At 37.8% G+C, this 15,341-nt stretch overlaps 1 protein-coding gene across 4 annotated transcripts in view; it reads left to right on the forward strand.

Moving 5' to 3' along the window:
• Positions 1-15,341, forward strand: part of LOC150087600 (uncharacterized) — a 268,271-nt gene that overhangs the window by 20,914 nt on the left and 232,016 nt on the right. For all 4 annotated transcript variants that reach the window (XM_090369160.1, XM_090369161.1, XM_090369163.1 and 1 more), the window contains exon 2: positions 3,601-3,911. In XM_090369160.1, the coding sequence (XP_090225286.1) occupies positions 3,601-3,911 (311 nt within the window). The remainder of the gene's footprint in view (positions 1-3,600; positions 3,912-15,341) is intronic.

A 15,341-nucleotide genomic window follows, 5' to 3' on the forward strand; every position in this document is an offset into this window, starting at 1 on the left:
ATAAACTAATGATCCTTACTAGGTCTATAAGCTACTTACAAAAAATAATTTGATAAAATAAATATGGCTAAAAAAAAACTTCTCGTTCAGTGGAGTTGCGACTTGTAACACGTGTATACTCTTACCGATACTTTTATGCAGTGGCAAGGCCGAGTAAAGAATAAATACACCAAATTTTTTTTTTTTTTTTTATGTGGACCCCAAACACGAGAGGTATTAGAACCTATAGTACTTAGTACCGTGCTTGGGTTGGAGATTGAGAAGACGAAAGAAGATATTTGTTGACATTGGACTTGAACTTCTGTAGATTGTAATTTTCAGGAAATACGTATGAAGGAAGGTTGTTCCAGAAAACGGCAGTTGAACGAATAAATGAGGAAGATGAAAAGTTGGTTCTGTGGGTTTGAAGTTGGACAGTAAACGGATGTTGGCTGGTGGCGGCACGTGTTCGGACTGTTTTGAAAGAGAGAGCGGGAAGTATAGAAGCCAATTCAGAAGAACAGTGCCCATGGAAGTATCTGTAGAAGAGGCATGCAGCAGAAACAGTGCGTCTATGAGACAGCGAGTGGAGAGAGACCGTTAGAGATGAATCATTAATTAACCTAACTACCCTCTTCTGAATGGAATCAAGACGCCTGAGAGAGGTTTTGGGGGCACCACTCCAGATGTGAGAACAATATTCCATGGCAGGGCAGATTTGCGATTTATACAGAGTGAGCAGCTGTTTGGAAGAAAAGTAACGCCGAGAGCGAAAGTGAAAACCAAGTTTTTTAGATGCAGAGGAAGCAATATTTGTAATGTGCTTGTGCCAAGAGAGATTAGAAGTCAGGGTAATCCCCAAAAGAGATTAATCAGAAAATCACAAAAATAATGCTATACTGCTAAATTTAAATCAAAAGTTTTAGAAAAACAATAATTTCAAATCAATAAATAAGAAGAATCCACTTAGCGGCTTTGAACACGTCTGGACCCTACTAGCCTCGTCAGCAGACTCCTGACGAGAATATCTGCTTCTCGAATATCTGCTACCAATTCCTTAAATGCTGAACTCCAGGTAATTCTTCAGTGGGGCAAAGACAACTTAGTTGATTTAAGTCCTCCTAAAACTCAGTCTTGTTTTATATCTTGCAAAAAAGGATTATTCTGCTCCTATGCTTATCTTTGGTGACACTCCAATTTCTAGGCAAAATGATATATCTCTTTTGGAGATGACCCTGACCTCTAATCTCTCTCTCTCTTGGCACAAGCTCATTACAAATATTGCTTCCTCTGCATCTAAAAAACTTGGTTTTCACTTTTGCTCTCAGAGTTACTTTTCTTCCAAACAGCTGTTCACTCTGTACAAATCGCAAATCTACTCTACCATGGAATATTGTTCCCACATCTGGGGCGGTGCCCCCAAAACCTCTCTCAGGCTTCTAGATTCCATTTAGAAGAGGGCAGTTAGGTTAATTAATGACTCCTCTCTAACAGAGTCTCTCCACTTGCTGTGTCATAGACATACTGTTTCTGACATACCTTTTCTACAGATACTTCCACGGGCACTGTTCTTCTGAATTGGCTTCTATAATTCCCGCTCTCTCTTTCAAAACAGTCTGAATACGTGCCACCACCAGTCAACATCCATTTACTGTCCCATTTCAAACTCACAGAACCAACTTTTCACCTTCCTCGTTTATTCGTTCAACTGCCATTTTCCGGAACAACCTTCCTTCATATGTCTTTCCTGAAAATTACAGTCTACAGAAGTTCAAGTCTAATGTCAACAAATATCTTCTTTCATCTTCTCACCCTCCAACCCAAGCACAGTACCAAGTACTATAGTTTCTAATACCTCTCGTATTTGGGGTTTTAATGAAAAAAAAAAAAAGCACAAAAGCTAAAAAAAAAAAACACCCCAGGGGCTCACATCTGGTGAGTATGGGCTTGGCACACTCAAGATCCTGAGCTGGATATCATCATTCTTCTCTTTCTTGGTGATTCCTTTCTACTTCTGACTCTCTCTCTCTCTCTCTCTCTCTCTCTCTCTCTCTCTCTCTCTCACACACACAGGGTAATTCAGAAATTTTTTTTTTTTTGGCTGGTGCAGCATAAGCCTCAGACTTTCCTGCACCGTATGGCTAATAATAATAAACACCGTGTTATGCAAGATTTCCAGAAATTCTCAACCCATGTTAGAGCGAAACAGTGTTATATAAGTGCTGTTTTGTGTGAGGATTGCCAGAAGTTATCAATTGTGTTAGAGTGAAACCGTGTTGTAGAAGTACCGTGTTATACGGTGGTTGCCTGTACTTCGAAATCCAAAGTTGGTGCACTTGCACCATGCCTCTATGCCATTATATTTTGAAACATTTTCTTCACAGTGAAGGCCTAGATGCAGTTTCAAAATCTCCCAACGTTTCATCTTCGGAAAGTTTATTTAATATCTTAGTTACCCTCATTTCACCCCCACCCCTTCAATGTTGCTACTGTCACTGTTTTCACCTCCTTAGTTCTTTGAAACTGTTGGAATCACTCGGATATTCAGATACTGTGACCATGTAAACTTAGGCAGGAGAAAATTACTGAAAGGCATGGATCACTCAATTCTCCAAAAAACAGATGACTTCTTTCCGGAGTAAAGGAAAACCACAACACAGATTGACCATAGGCTATTATCATCCATGTCGGGAATACACCTTAATCTTCTGACTGGCAATGGAAAGCATATTGACTAGTGCAACTTATCAGGTGGTGGGATAGGTGGCTGCATTTTTTTTAAGGGCACCACTAATATTACAGACCGGTAATCCCTTTAACCCTTAATTCACGCTTTCTAACTGCCTAAAGGTCGAACAATGCTTACAATATTGTCTCTCATAATCCGTTCGTTATATGGAAATTTTCTTTGTTCTACAGAAACTATTTTGAATGTTTAAACCAAGGGGAATTCAAAAAAATTGACTATAAAGAAGTTAATTAAACAGAGGTCTGACTGAAATTAAATCAAAAATGAAGCAACTTTAAAACATATCTGGTCGATTGTGCCAGTAAAATGCTGCGGATGGGGCCCCTGCTTGCCCCACCATAGTCCAGTTCTGGATATTCAATAATTGAATACAGGATTACATTTGTAAAATAAATAATCGTTTCAACAATGGGCTCGCAAATTAAAAAAAAAAATTAAAGGGGCTCTCGCGAACCCATGCGAGCCCACTATAGCTCATCACTGGGTACACTTGCGTGCGACTCCAAACACCTTTTGTGTGTATGGTCATGGTAAAAATATCGAGAGTGTAAAAAAAAATAATCTAAAGTAGAGTATGGTAACAGTTTATCATTAAACATTTTAAAAAGTAATTTACAATTGTAATTTACAAATGACAAAAATAATTTATGTATGGGAAGAATCCCTTTTTGGAATACAGTAACAAAATGTAGAAATAACAATGGAAGGAGTCTCTCTCTCTTTCTCTGCTTTCTGAGTTGTTTAAAATTTAAATCTTATAATATTTTTAATTTTTTTCATTTTATTTTTCATACCATTGCTGAAATGCATTTTCTCTAGTCATGTTGTATTTAAAATAGAAAATAATATTAGATACCTGTTTTCTGTTTCAGCTTTACTGGACAAAGATTCTCCATGTACAAAGTTAATTTTTGAACGGAATACATTTAATTTTGTTGAATTGAATAATCGTGTGAACCCAACTTTTCTTGGAATTATTTTATTAAATGAATTTGCAAGGATCCTAAATATGAAATGTAGATGCAGGAATAGTTCCAAAATGAAAAAGAAACCAGCAATGAATGTATTGTGGGATGCAGAATTTTTGGATATTCTTGTGGAGCTGACAGAAGAGCTGTATGTGCAGGACAAAATTATTTCTTTGAAGTTATTTTCTGATTTGAATGCTACTCTAAAGCTGATGGTGAGTTTCATATAAAATAATTTGAGTTGCAAGCTTTATGGTGAATTTATTATTAGTTACTAAAAGGTGTATATTAAAAATAATAGAAAAATTAAAAAAAAATAACAGTGATTAACTAATGCTAGTTAGTAGTAAAGATCTTAACATTATGCTAACTAGGATTATATCTAAGAAGATTTCCAGTTGCTCTATAGCAGTAATAATCACAGATAGCAAAGCTTCTTTAACCCTCCTTTGTTTGGGCCTAAATGGAATGAATACATTGGTGTGGTATCTGTATGACACATTTTTTGTTTAATTTTAAAAAAGTAATTTTTAGCTTTTATTATTCAAGTGAAAGCTGTGGTCTATTAATTATTACGTGCCAAATTGATTACAAAATATTGAAATAAATAAATGAGAGAAACAAATAATAATAATAAAGAATGTTTTTTTTCTAAAAATTTTTTGAAGGTTGCTGATCCCTGATTTGAAACACTGCTCATGTAGCATCTGAGAGATGCCAGTTGAGTATCTCTTGCTTTTGTAAGCTGTTTGCATTTAGTTTCTGCAAAGCTAGAGAAGCCAAAGCTCTATAGAAAGATTAGACAGCTCTTACCGGCATGTTGCAGATGCCACATCAATATGGGTGTTGAATATAAGAAACAGATGCTGTTGCTTGCCTGGCATCTGTTAAATACCGAACAAGCTATTTGTTATTATTCATGTTATATCAAAATGAAAACAGAAAATGATGTAATCATCGTTTAGAGAATATTGGTGGGGAAAGATACACGGGAAGATTTAATTTTATTTCAAAATTAAAAAAAAAAAAAAAAATTAAAAAAAAAGGGGGCATCTTGGACACCATGTTAGCAGCAGAGTTAATTTAATAACTGATCTCTGAAAATTTGAATAGTTAAATACTTATGTGGAAAGATCAGAAATAGAAAAGAAATAAAAACAACGAAATACAGAAATTGAAAAAACCAAAATACAAAAGCCGAAACAGAAATAAAAAAAAAAAAAAAATAGAAATAAAAAATGTAACCATTAAGGGGCATTAATTATTCTGAAATTAGCATTAGCATTAGTAGAAGTATATGATGAAAGAAAGCAAGCTTAAGCATCAGCCAAAAAAAAAAAAAAAAAACACGTTCCCATTTCACCCCTCCGTTCGTTCCAAATACCTGTCCAACTCAGCCTTAAATTTATTTACACTATCAACTTCCACAACAAAGAATGGAAGTCTGTTCCACCAACCAACCACCCGCTGGCTAAAGGCAAACTTCCACGCATCTATCCTACATCTTTGGTGGAATAAACTTCCATCCCTTGTCGTGGAAGTTGATAGCCTAAATAAGTTTAAGGCTCAGCTGGACAGGTATTTCGAACGAACAGAGGGGTGAAGTGGAAGTGATTATTTTTTATTTATTTATTTTTTTTTTTGGCTGATGCTGCATAAATAAGCTTGCTTTCTTGCATCAAATGCCTCTACTAATGCTAATGCTAATCTGTCTTTCCTCAATTTGAATTTATGCCCTCTCAAATGAGTATTCTGAGCAAGAGGAAGAATTCCATCAGTATTGAGCATGCTCAAACCATTCAAGGCTTTATACAGCTCAATCAGATCACAGATCACCTCGCCAGTGCCTAGTCTCCAGACACTGTAATTTGCAAAATTTAAGTCTTTCTTCATAAGAGCAACCCTTTGTTCCATTCACTAATCTTGTTGTCCTTCTCTGTACTCGTTCCAACAGCTCTACATCCTTCTTAAAATGAGGCCTCCAGACCTGTATACAGTACTCAAGGTGTGGTCTGACCATTGCCTTATATAAGGGGATAATCACCTCCTTATCACTGCTAGAAAAATTCCTGTATATCATTGAAAGACACCATGAGCTACTCTTGCAGACTGTCTGCACTGCTCAGAAAACTTCATATCTGCCTGCACTGCTCAGAAAACTTCATATCTGCCTGCACAATTACCCCCAGGTCCTTTTTGTTCTCTACCGCTGTCAGTGTAGTACCACAGAGTTGATACGTCACTCTGGGGTTGCTGCTTCCCATATGTAGTACTTTACATTTGTCAATGTTAAACTTCATTTGCCACCTCTCAGCCAATCTGCTCAACTTTTCTAGATCCTGTTGCAGAAGCATACTGTCATTAGTGTCCTTAACAACCCTGGCAACCTTCGTATTGTCTGAAAACTAAGCTTGATATACCATCATCAATATTATTGATAAATACAGAAAACAACAATGGAACAACAATGAACCCTGAGGGACTCCACTAATAACATTAGTCCACGATGAGCAGTGTCCATTGATTACCACTCTCTGTCTTCTTCCACTCAACCATCGCTTTATCCATTGCAGAAATTAGTCTCCAATGCCACACTGCTCCAATTTGTGCAGCAGTCTTCCATGTGCAACAGTATCAAAAGCCTTTCTAAGATCCATATATATGATATCAAAGTTATTCCCTTCATCCAGTTCCTTTGTGACCACATCATAGTATCCAATCAAATTGGTCAGGCAAGACTTTCCCTTAACAAAACCATGCCATGTCCGAGCTATAACTGAAATCTTATCTAGATGATCCTGCAGTGCTTCTTTAACCAGTGCCTCCATTGCCTGACCATTGCCTTATATAAGGGGATAATCACCTCCTTATCACTGCTAGAAAAATTCCTGTATATCATTGACAAGACACCATGAGCTACTCTTGCAGACTGTCTGCACTGCTCAGAAAACTTCATATCTGCCTGCACTGCTCAGAAAACTTCATATCTGCCTGCACAATTACCCCCAGGTGTTATTTTAACTCCTGGAACAGAAGTTAAAATAACAGATCTATAATTATTTGTGTTGCCCTTTGATCCTCCTTTGTGAATTGGGGTCACATTTGCACATCTCCAGTCCATGAGTACCTCCCCTGAGTCCAAAGAAGCTCTTAATTATTATAAATCACAAATAAATAGCAACTTTATTTAATTAATTAATAATGTCTGAAAACCTGTAGATTTAAATTCACATGTGCAAAGGTCAAAGATACTTGGATTGCAATCCAGGTATCTTTGATCTTTGTACATGTGAATTTAAATCTACAGATTTTCAGACATTATTAATTAATTAAATAAAGTTGCTATTTATTTGTGATTACAGAAACCAACTTTTTAAATTTAATTGTTGGGTTAAAGGAAAACATAAGTTGCGATATAAGAGACTTAAGTTGAAAATGACAGTACTGAACTTTTCCGTAATAAAGAAACTTCATAATTATATTATTGTTTTCCCTGAAATAATATCACTTATCCGAATGTTCAAATACTAATTTTTTAATCATTTGCAGTTTGGAAACTGCATTACACACATTAAATTGAACCTAGATGTATGTAGCCAAGTAGTAGTAGTGGTGAGCGATGCAAGAACATAAGCTTATATAGCATCAGCTAAAAAAAAAAAAAAAAATTCCACTGCACACTTCAACCATCCATACCCTCCAAGAATTGGTCTAGTCCTTCCTTGAATTTATTCAGACCATTCATTTCCAAGACAGCAAATGGTAGCCTATTCCGTCAATCGACAGCATGCTGGCTGAAGACAAACTTCTGCACTTCTGTCCTGCAACCATCCTTTTTAAACTTGAATTTATCCTCTCCCTCATGTAGTCTTAGCAGGTGGAAGAATGTTATTAACATTCAGCTTACTCAATCCATTCAAGGCTTTAAACATCTCAATCAGATCTTTCCTCAGGTGACTTGTCTCAAGGTGGTGCAATTTGCAGAAGTGAAGCCTTTCTAGATAACAGCACCCTTTTGTAGTAGTAGTAGTAGTAGTGGCATGTGATGCAAGAAAGCAAGTGTATGAGCTTATGCAGCATCAGCCAAAAAAAAAAAAAAAAATCAAACTATTCCCTCCAAATGCCTGTCCAGTTCTTCCTTAAATTTATTTAACGTATCAATTTCCACGACAGATGGAAGTTTGTTCCAGCAATTAACCACCCACTGGCTAAAGGCAAATTTCCGCACATCAACATCTATTCTACATCTGTCTTTTCTTAATTTGAATTTATGCCCCCTTAGGTTCATAATCTGAATCTTCAGTGGAAGGATCCCATCAGAATTCAGCGTGCTCAACCCAATCAAGGCCTTATACACATCAATCAGCTCACTGCACAGGTGCCTAGTCTCCAGCCACTGCAATTTGCAGAACTTAAGCCTCTCTTGGCAAGAGGATCCCTTCATTCCCCTCACCAATCTTGTTGTCCTTCTCTGTACATGCTCAAGCAAATCTACATCCTTTCTAAAATGAGGTCTGCAGACTTATATGCAGTACTCAAGGCCTTATACAGAGGGACAATCACCTCCTTTTCCTGCTAGCAAGATTCCTATATATCTTTGATAAAACACCATGACCTGCCCTGGCAGCCTGTCTGCATTGCTCAGAAAACTTCATATCTGACTGCACAATAACTCCCAGGTCTTTTTCATTTTCTACCACCTTAAGTGTAATATCACACATTTGGTACATTTATCTGGGGTTACTTCTACCCATATGTAGTACTTTGCATTTGTCAAGGTTAAACTTCAGTTGCCACTTCTTAGCCCATCTGCCTAAATTATCTAGATTCTGTTGCAGTTGCACTCTACTATTACTGTCATTAACAACCCTGCCAACCTTTGTATCATCTGCAAACTTCGACACTAAGCCTGATATACCTTCATCAATATCATTGATAAATATACAAAACAACAGAGGACCCAACAATGAACCCCGTGGGACACCACTAATAACATTAGTCCACGAAGAGCAGCGCCCACTGATTACCACCCTCTGTCTTCTCCCACTCAACCATCCTTTTATCCATTGCAGCAACTTACCCTTAATACCATTCTGCTCCAATTTGTACAGAAGTCTTCCATGCGCTTCAGTGTCAAAGGCTTTACTGAAATCAAATATATGATATCAAAATTATATTTTGCATCCAGTTTCTTTGTAACCACAAAGGAACTGGATAATATCCAGTCAAATTTGTCAGACAAGACTTTCCCTCAGCAAACCCATGATGTGTCTGAATTATTGCTGCAGTCTTCTCTAGATGATCCTGCCATACATTTTTAACCAGTGATTCCATTATTTTACCCGGAACAGAAGTTAAACTAACTGTTCTGTAATTACTCGTGTCACCCTTTGATTCCCCCGTCCTTTTTGAATTGGGGATACATTTGCAAATCTCCAGTCCATGGGGACCTCCCCTGAGTCCAAGGGTTTGCTTACTTCATTTGCCGCCTCCTTTAATATAACTGGATAGATCCCATCCGCCCCAGGTGCCTTTCTTATGTTTAACTTCAACAATCTCTCCTCCACTTTGCTATCAGTTATTACAAAATCATTAAGCACTCTGCTACAATTTGATAACCTTCTGGCATTTTCAATATTTAATAACTCCTCATGTGTGAATGTAGATGCAAAATACTCATTCAGTTTGTTTGCTATCTGAGCAGGATCATCAACAGTTGAACTAGCGATATCAAGTGGAACAATCAGATTCACACCTTCCTTTTAGAATTTATATAAGTAAAGAAATCCTTGCTGTTTTTCTTAGCAACCAAAGATTTTGCCAAAGATTTCTCGTAATCTCCCTTCACCTGCCTAATCTCCTTTGTGACATGATTACAGACTAGTTTATATCTGCCATCGGCTTCTGTGTCGCTTAATAATTTATATGCATCCCATGCATTTTTCTTCTCTGCCACAAGTCTCATTAGTTCATTTGACAACCATTTAGGCCTAAACCTTGAACGATATTTCTTATTAGGTATGAAACTTTTAGTAGCTTCCACGATTAATTCCTTGAATGCTTCTTACTTAGAATTTTCTGTTGGTAACATCATTATCAGTTGATCCCACTGTACAGAATTTAAAAACTCTCTGAGACCACTGTAGTCACCTTTACGGAAGCAAAAACTCTTTCTTTACTTTTGATGGTAATTATATTTTTAAGTAAATCCCACATCAGTACATTGTGATCACTACCACCTAGTGGCTCCTTTATCTGCAAATTCTTAATATATGAATGATCACTGCTGATTATTACCCTCTCTGTTTGCCTCTCGAACATGCTGTTGCAGAAAACAATCATCCAATAAATCCACAAACGTCTTACTAGTGTGCGAGTGACCAACCCACAATCCCATCAATATCTGGGAAGTTAAAATCCCCCATTATAAGACATTCTGATTTACTAGCCCACTCTATTTCTCTATACAATTGTTCATTGTACTCATTCGAGTCCTTAGGCCAAAAAACACTCCTACTCTTATTTTTGCTTTCGCAGTGCTTATCCTCCCTTCCTATCCTGTCTATCTTTCTGTACACATTGTATTCTCCAAATTCCAATTCTGCATCCCTAATAACTATGTGACACCTCGTTTCTGATATCCCAACAATATCTGCCTTCGATGTTTTGACCAACACCTCAAATTCATTAAATTTATTTACTAAACTCCTAGCATTGGTGTATACGCAAGTGTATACTTGCGTACAATGCTAGGCCGCTGCTTATTCTAATAGAAGTAGTGCAAGAATCACCTTTGCCTCTGCCTGTGGCTAGTTTTAACCTTTTAGTCTGTGAATCCCTCCTCAAGCTAGCAGTTTTCCAACCCACCTAACACTGCTTCGATAGCATTAGCAAATATTCTTGCACCCTTTCTATTTAAGTGTATCCCATCCCCATAAAAGCAGTCTCCCCTGTTAACAAGCACAGACCACGCTGAAAAAAATTCTACCCCTTGAGCCGTGCACAGTCCCTCCATGGCCGAATTAATTTACAAGGCTCTCATCATGTACTCCCTCCTATTGTGTCTTGGCAGAATTGCAGACATTTTCAAATTTAACTCTAACTCATGGCTTTTTTGCAACAGTAACGTGTACTTGTTAAGTAAATCTGCATATCTCCTACTCTTAATGTCATTGGTGCCAACGTGTACAACAATATGACCTTTGGGCCCTTAAAAGATGATATATGCTTCACAATGTCATCAACTTTTGCCTCTGGCAGACACAAGGGGCTCTGCTATCGAATTAAAAAAAGGTATTCCAGCAACGATCCTGGATATAGAGCTCTCACTAACTACGGATATAAAGCAGGAGAAATCTCGATGTCTCAATAAACTCTTCAATGTATGGCAGACCAGATGGGATTCTTCTACTGTACGGGTTGTAACTCGGAGTTTTCTTCCGGAGGTAACCTTTGCAACCACTAAAAATAACGCCCGATGGTTCTCCCTCAGCCTCGAATCTTCCTTTCTCATTACCGGACACGGTTCTCTAAATGAGAAACTGCATACACTGGGACTCATCGACACTCCCTACTGCTTTTGCGGACAAAGTGAAAGTTGGAAACACTTGCTTCTGGAGTGTGTACATTACAACGTCATCAGAAACCATCTCCAGAATAAGATCCAGGACTTCCCACCAGCAGATCTGCATCAACTGATATGTACCCAGAACAATCTTGAAGCCTTCCAGACCTTTGCAGCTGAGGTATTTGCCTGGAGGAGGACACTGATCGCCAATCACCAACGTGGAAATGCCGATCATTAACAATTCTACTGCCAACTGAAAGTCACTCAGAACTTCTACTGACTGTTTTTTTTTTTTTTTTTCTAACCTTCGTTCTGCACTGTTTCCGGGTCCTACCCTAGAACTAGGAGAAGCCTTGGATCACCTTTTCTTCTTTCTCACTCTGTGCAAGATTGATAACCACTCTCCCTTTTTTTTTTTTTTTTTCATTCTCTCTCTCCTGGCACCCTACTTACATCTTCCTCTTCACTGTAGCCATAGTGTGGGATTAAAATTATTTATTTATTCTTTAATTATTTTTATTTACTATTATTTTTTTATTTTTTTTCCCCTCTAACCTGCGTTCTGCACTGTTTCCGGGTCCTGCCCTGGAACTAGGAGCAGCCTTGGCTCACCTTTTCTTCTTTCTCACTCTGTGCAGGATAAATAACCACTCTCCCATTTTTTTTTTTTTTTTTTTCTTACTCTCTCTCTCTCTCTCTCTCTCTCTCTCTCTCTCTCTCTCTCTCTCTCTCTCTCTCTCTCTCTCTCTCTCTCTCTCTCTGCTGGCTGCTGGCACCCTGACTTACATCTTCCTCTTCACTGTGGGATTAAAATTATTTATTTATTCTGTGATTATTATTTATTTTTTTTTCAATTACTTAGCGTCATTTTTTTCTCTGTTCTGACACCTGGGATTTGGGCTGTCATTGGTGCCAGACAGCTCTCTCTTTCTTTTTTTTTTTCACAGGGAATTTATTTATTTATTTTATTTTTTATTATCATTATTTATTTATTATTTTTATTTATTTTTATTTATTTAATATATTTTCTTTTTCACTACGGGGAATTATTATAATTAATTATTTTATTTTATTTATTTTTTTTTTTTGCACCACGGGAAATATATTTTGTTTTTAGTTTATTTACTTTTTATTTATTATTTTTTATTATTATTATTATTATTTTTTTTTCCCCTCTCTGGAGTGAGCCCCCAGAGAAATCTGGCCCACCTTTTGGCAACATTAGGTGGTTCAGAGTCTCGTATCGAGACAGTATGTGCTCCATTGGGACTAGCCCACCTTCCCGTGGTGTGGACGAGTACCCAGAATCATCTGTCCAGGTGACTGATGCTTCTGGGTAGCCAAGAGGCCAGAACAGAACACACACATAATACACACAAACCTACGTCACACACATCTGGCCCGTTTGTAGTGATACTGTTCTTCACAGAGATACGAGGCGGAGATGAATTCACGTTCTAGGAGCCGCCCTTTACAAAAATACATGTCCACATGTCCACATACCCTGGTCCTATTGCATCTACCCTTTTTACCCGATATATTCCCCGTCTTCCTGGCAATAGAGTCACCAACAATAACTAGTTCCTTTGGAACCAGCAAATTCTGCCTTGAAGGTTGTCGCTGTGTTGTCTGAAGCACAGGAGTGGGCTCTGGCGTTGAATTGGGTAGCTGAGAGCTTGAAGGGTCCCCCTGTTATTAATTTCTTCGAGGGCATCTACCCTACACCTCAAGTTCTCATAGACGCCCATTAGAACGCTGAGTTGATGCCTAATTTCTAGACTCTCTGCACCTGGCACACACAAAGACATCCTCCTTGGCTAGATCATGTTCTGTTCCAGACAGTTCAGCAAACATTTCACAAGTTGCACATTTTTTTAGGCTGTGATGCATTGGAGAATTGTCCCCCTCAGTTCTCCCCAGAGTCACAGCACTCCTGCCATTTTGTGCCTGTTGCTTTGCTGCTCTGGTCTGGGCATGATATTTTAAATTAATAAGATCAATAAATTTAATCAACTAATTTTCAATACTACAATATCTAATAGGATCCTAAATGCAGTGATGCGTATCACGTTATGTATTTTTACGATAGAGCTACCTAGTTAGCACAATTAAAAATTTGAATTCCCCACTACTCTCTATACAAAAACAATGACTTCAAGATTCGAATGAAACAATGTTTTCATGCATATTAAGTAGCAATCTGCAAAAATTCTTATCTAAATAAAAAATAAAAATAACCAGCGTAACTAGAACTAAAAGGCTACTTATAAAGTAGAATATAAATAACAATTAGGTGACATGGGTAATTACAGATCTCTTTCCAGGGAAATTAATGGAGTTACTGGTTCAAGAAGTAATACAGGACAATCTGGACTGCAATACAATTATACTGAAGTCAAGCACGGATTTCCTAAGGGGCAGTCATGTTTAACCAATCTGATAGGTTACTATGATGCAGTGACCAAGGAACTGGATACAAAACATAATTTTTACGTAAATATACTTGGATTTCAGAAAGTTTTGATGCTGTTTACATAAAAGAGGGCCATATAAACTGGAGCAAACTAGCATTAAGGGCAAGTTATTGCTATGTGTAAAGGAATGGTTAAGTGAAAGAAGAGAGAGTGGTTATCAATGGACACTGCTCATTGGGGACTAATGTTATCAGTGGAGTCCCCAAGGGTTCAGTGCTTGGCCCATTGTTATTTTCAATTTTTATTAACGATATTGATGAAGGTATATCAAGCCTAATGTCAAAGTTTGCATATGTGGCAGGGTGGTTAACGATAGTAATTCGGGTGAGCTATTGCAACAAGGTCTGAGAAAATTGAATCAATGGGCTGAGAAAAGTTGAAGTTTAACATTGACAAATGCAAGGTACTGCACATGGGTAGCAGCAACCTCAGCGTAACTTATCAGCTATGTGATACTACACTCAGACTAGTGGAAAATGAAAAAGACCTAGAGTAATGAAGCCATATATGAAATTCTCTGAGCAATGCAGATATGCTGTCATGCAGTTTTGTCAATGATATAAAAGAAATTTTACTAGCAGAGATAAGGAGGTGATTATTCCTTTGTACAAGGTCATGATTACGTTGCACCTGCATTTAGTGTATACAGGTCTGGAGGCCTCACTTGAGGAAGGACGTAGATCTGCTGGAATGGATGCAGAGAAGGGCAACCAGATTAGTGTAGCAAACAAACAATCTGATTGGTCCACTTGATATCAGTGGTTCGACTGTTGATGATCCTGCTCAGATAGCAAACAAACTGAATGAGTATTTTGCATCTACATTCACACATGAGGAGTTATTAAGGTTTGAAAATGGCAGAAGGTTATCAAATTGTAGCAGGGTGCTTAATGATTTTGTAATAACTGAGAGCAAAGTGGAGGAGAAATTGTTGAACATAAGAAAGGCACCTGGGGTGGATGGGATCTATCCAGTTATATTAAAGGAGGCGGCAAAGCAACTAAGCAAACCCTTAGCCATAATTATGAGAGCATCCTTGGAGTCAGGGGAGGTTTCCACTGTCTGGAGATGTGCAAATGTATCCCCAATTCACAAAGGGGGATCGAAGGGTGACACGAGTAATTACAGACCAGTTAGTTTAACTTCTGTTCCGGGTAATTTTATGTATATAATAGTATATCCTATTAACAAATTTGATAGGATATTATGATGAAGGTATATCAGGCTTAGTGTCGAAGTTTGCAGATGATACAAAGGTTGGCAGAGTTGTTAATGACAGTATTGGTAGTGTGCTACTGCAACAGGATCTAGAAAATTTGGGAAGATGGGCTGAGCAGTGGCAAATGAAGTTTAACATTGACAAATGCAAAGTACTGCATATGGGTAGAAGTAACCCCAGAGGAACGTACCAACTTGTGGTACTACAGGTAAGGTGGTAGAAAATGAAAAAGACCTGGGAGTAAATGTGCATTCAGATATGAATTTTTCTGAGCAATGCAGACAGGCTGCCAGGGCAGGTCATGAAATTTTGCTAGCAGGGAAAAGGAGGTGATTGTCCCTCTGTATAAGGCAATGGTCATGGCCACACTTTGAGTACTGCATAC

Source organism: Mastigoproctus giganteus, chromosome 3 (assembly GCF_048544385.1).
Source record: "Mastigoproctus giganteus isolate SK-2022 chromosome 3, ASM4854438v1, whole genome shotgun sequence".
Lineage (NCBI taxonomy): Eukaryota > Metazoa > Arthropoda > Arachnida > Uropygi > Thelyphonidae > Mastigoproctus > Mastigoproctus giganteus.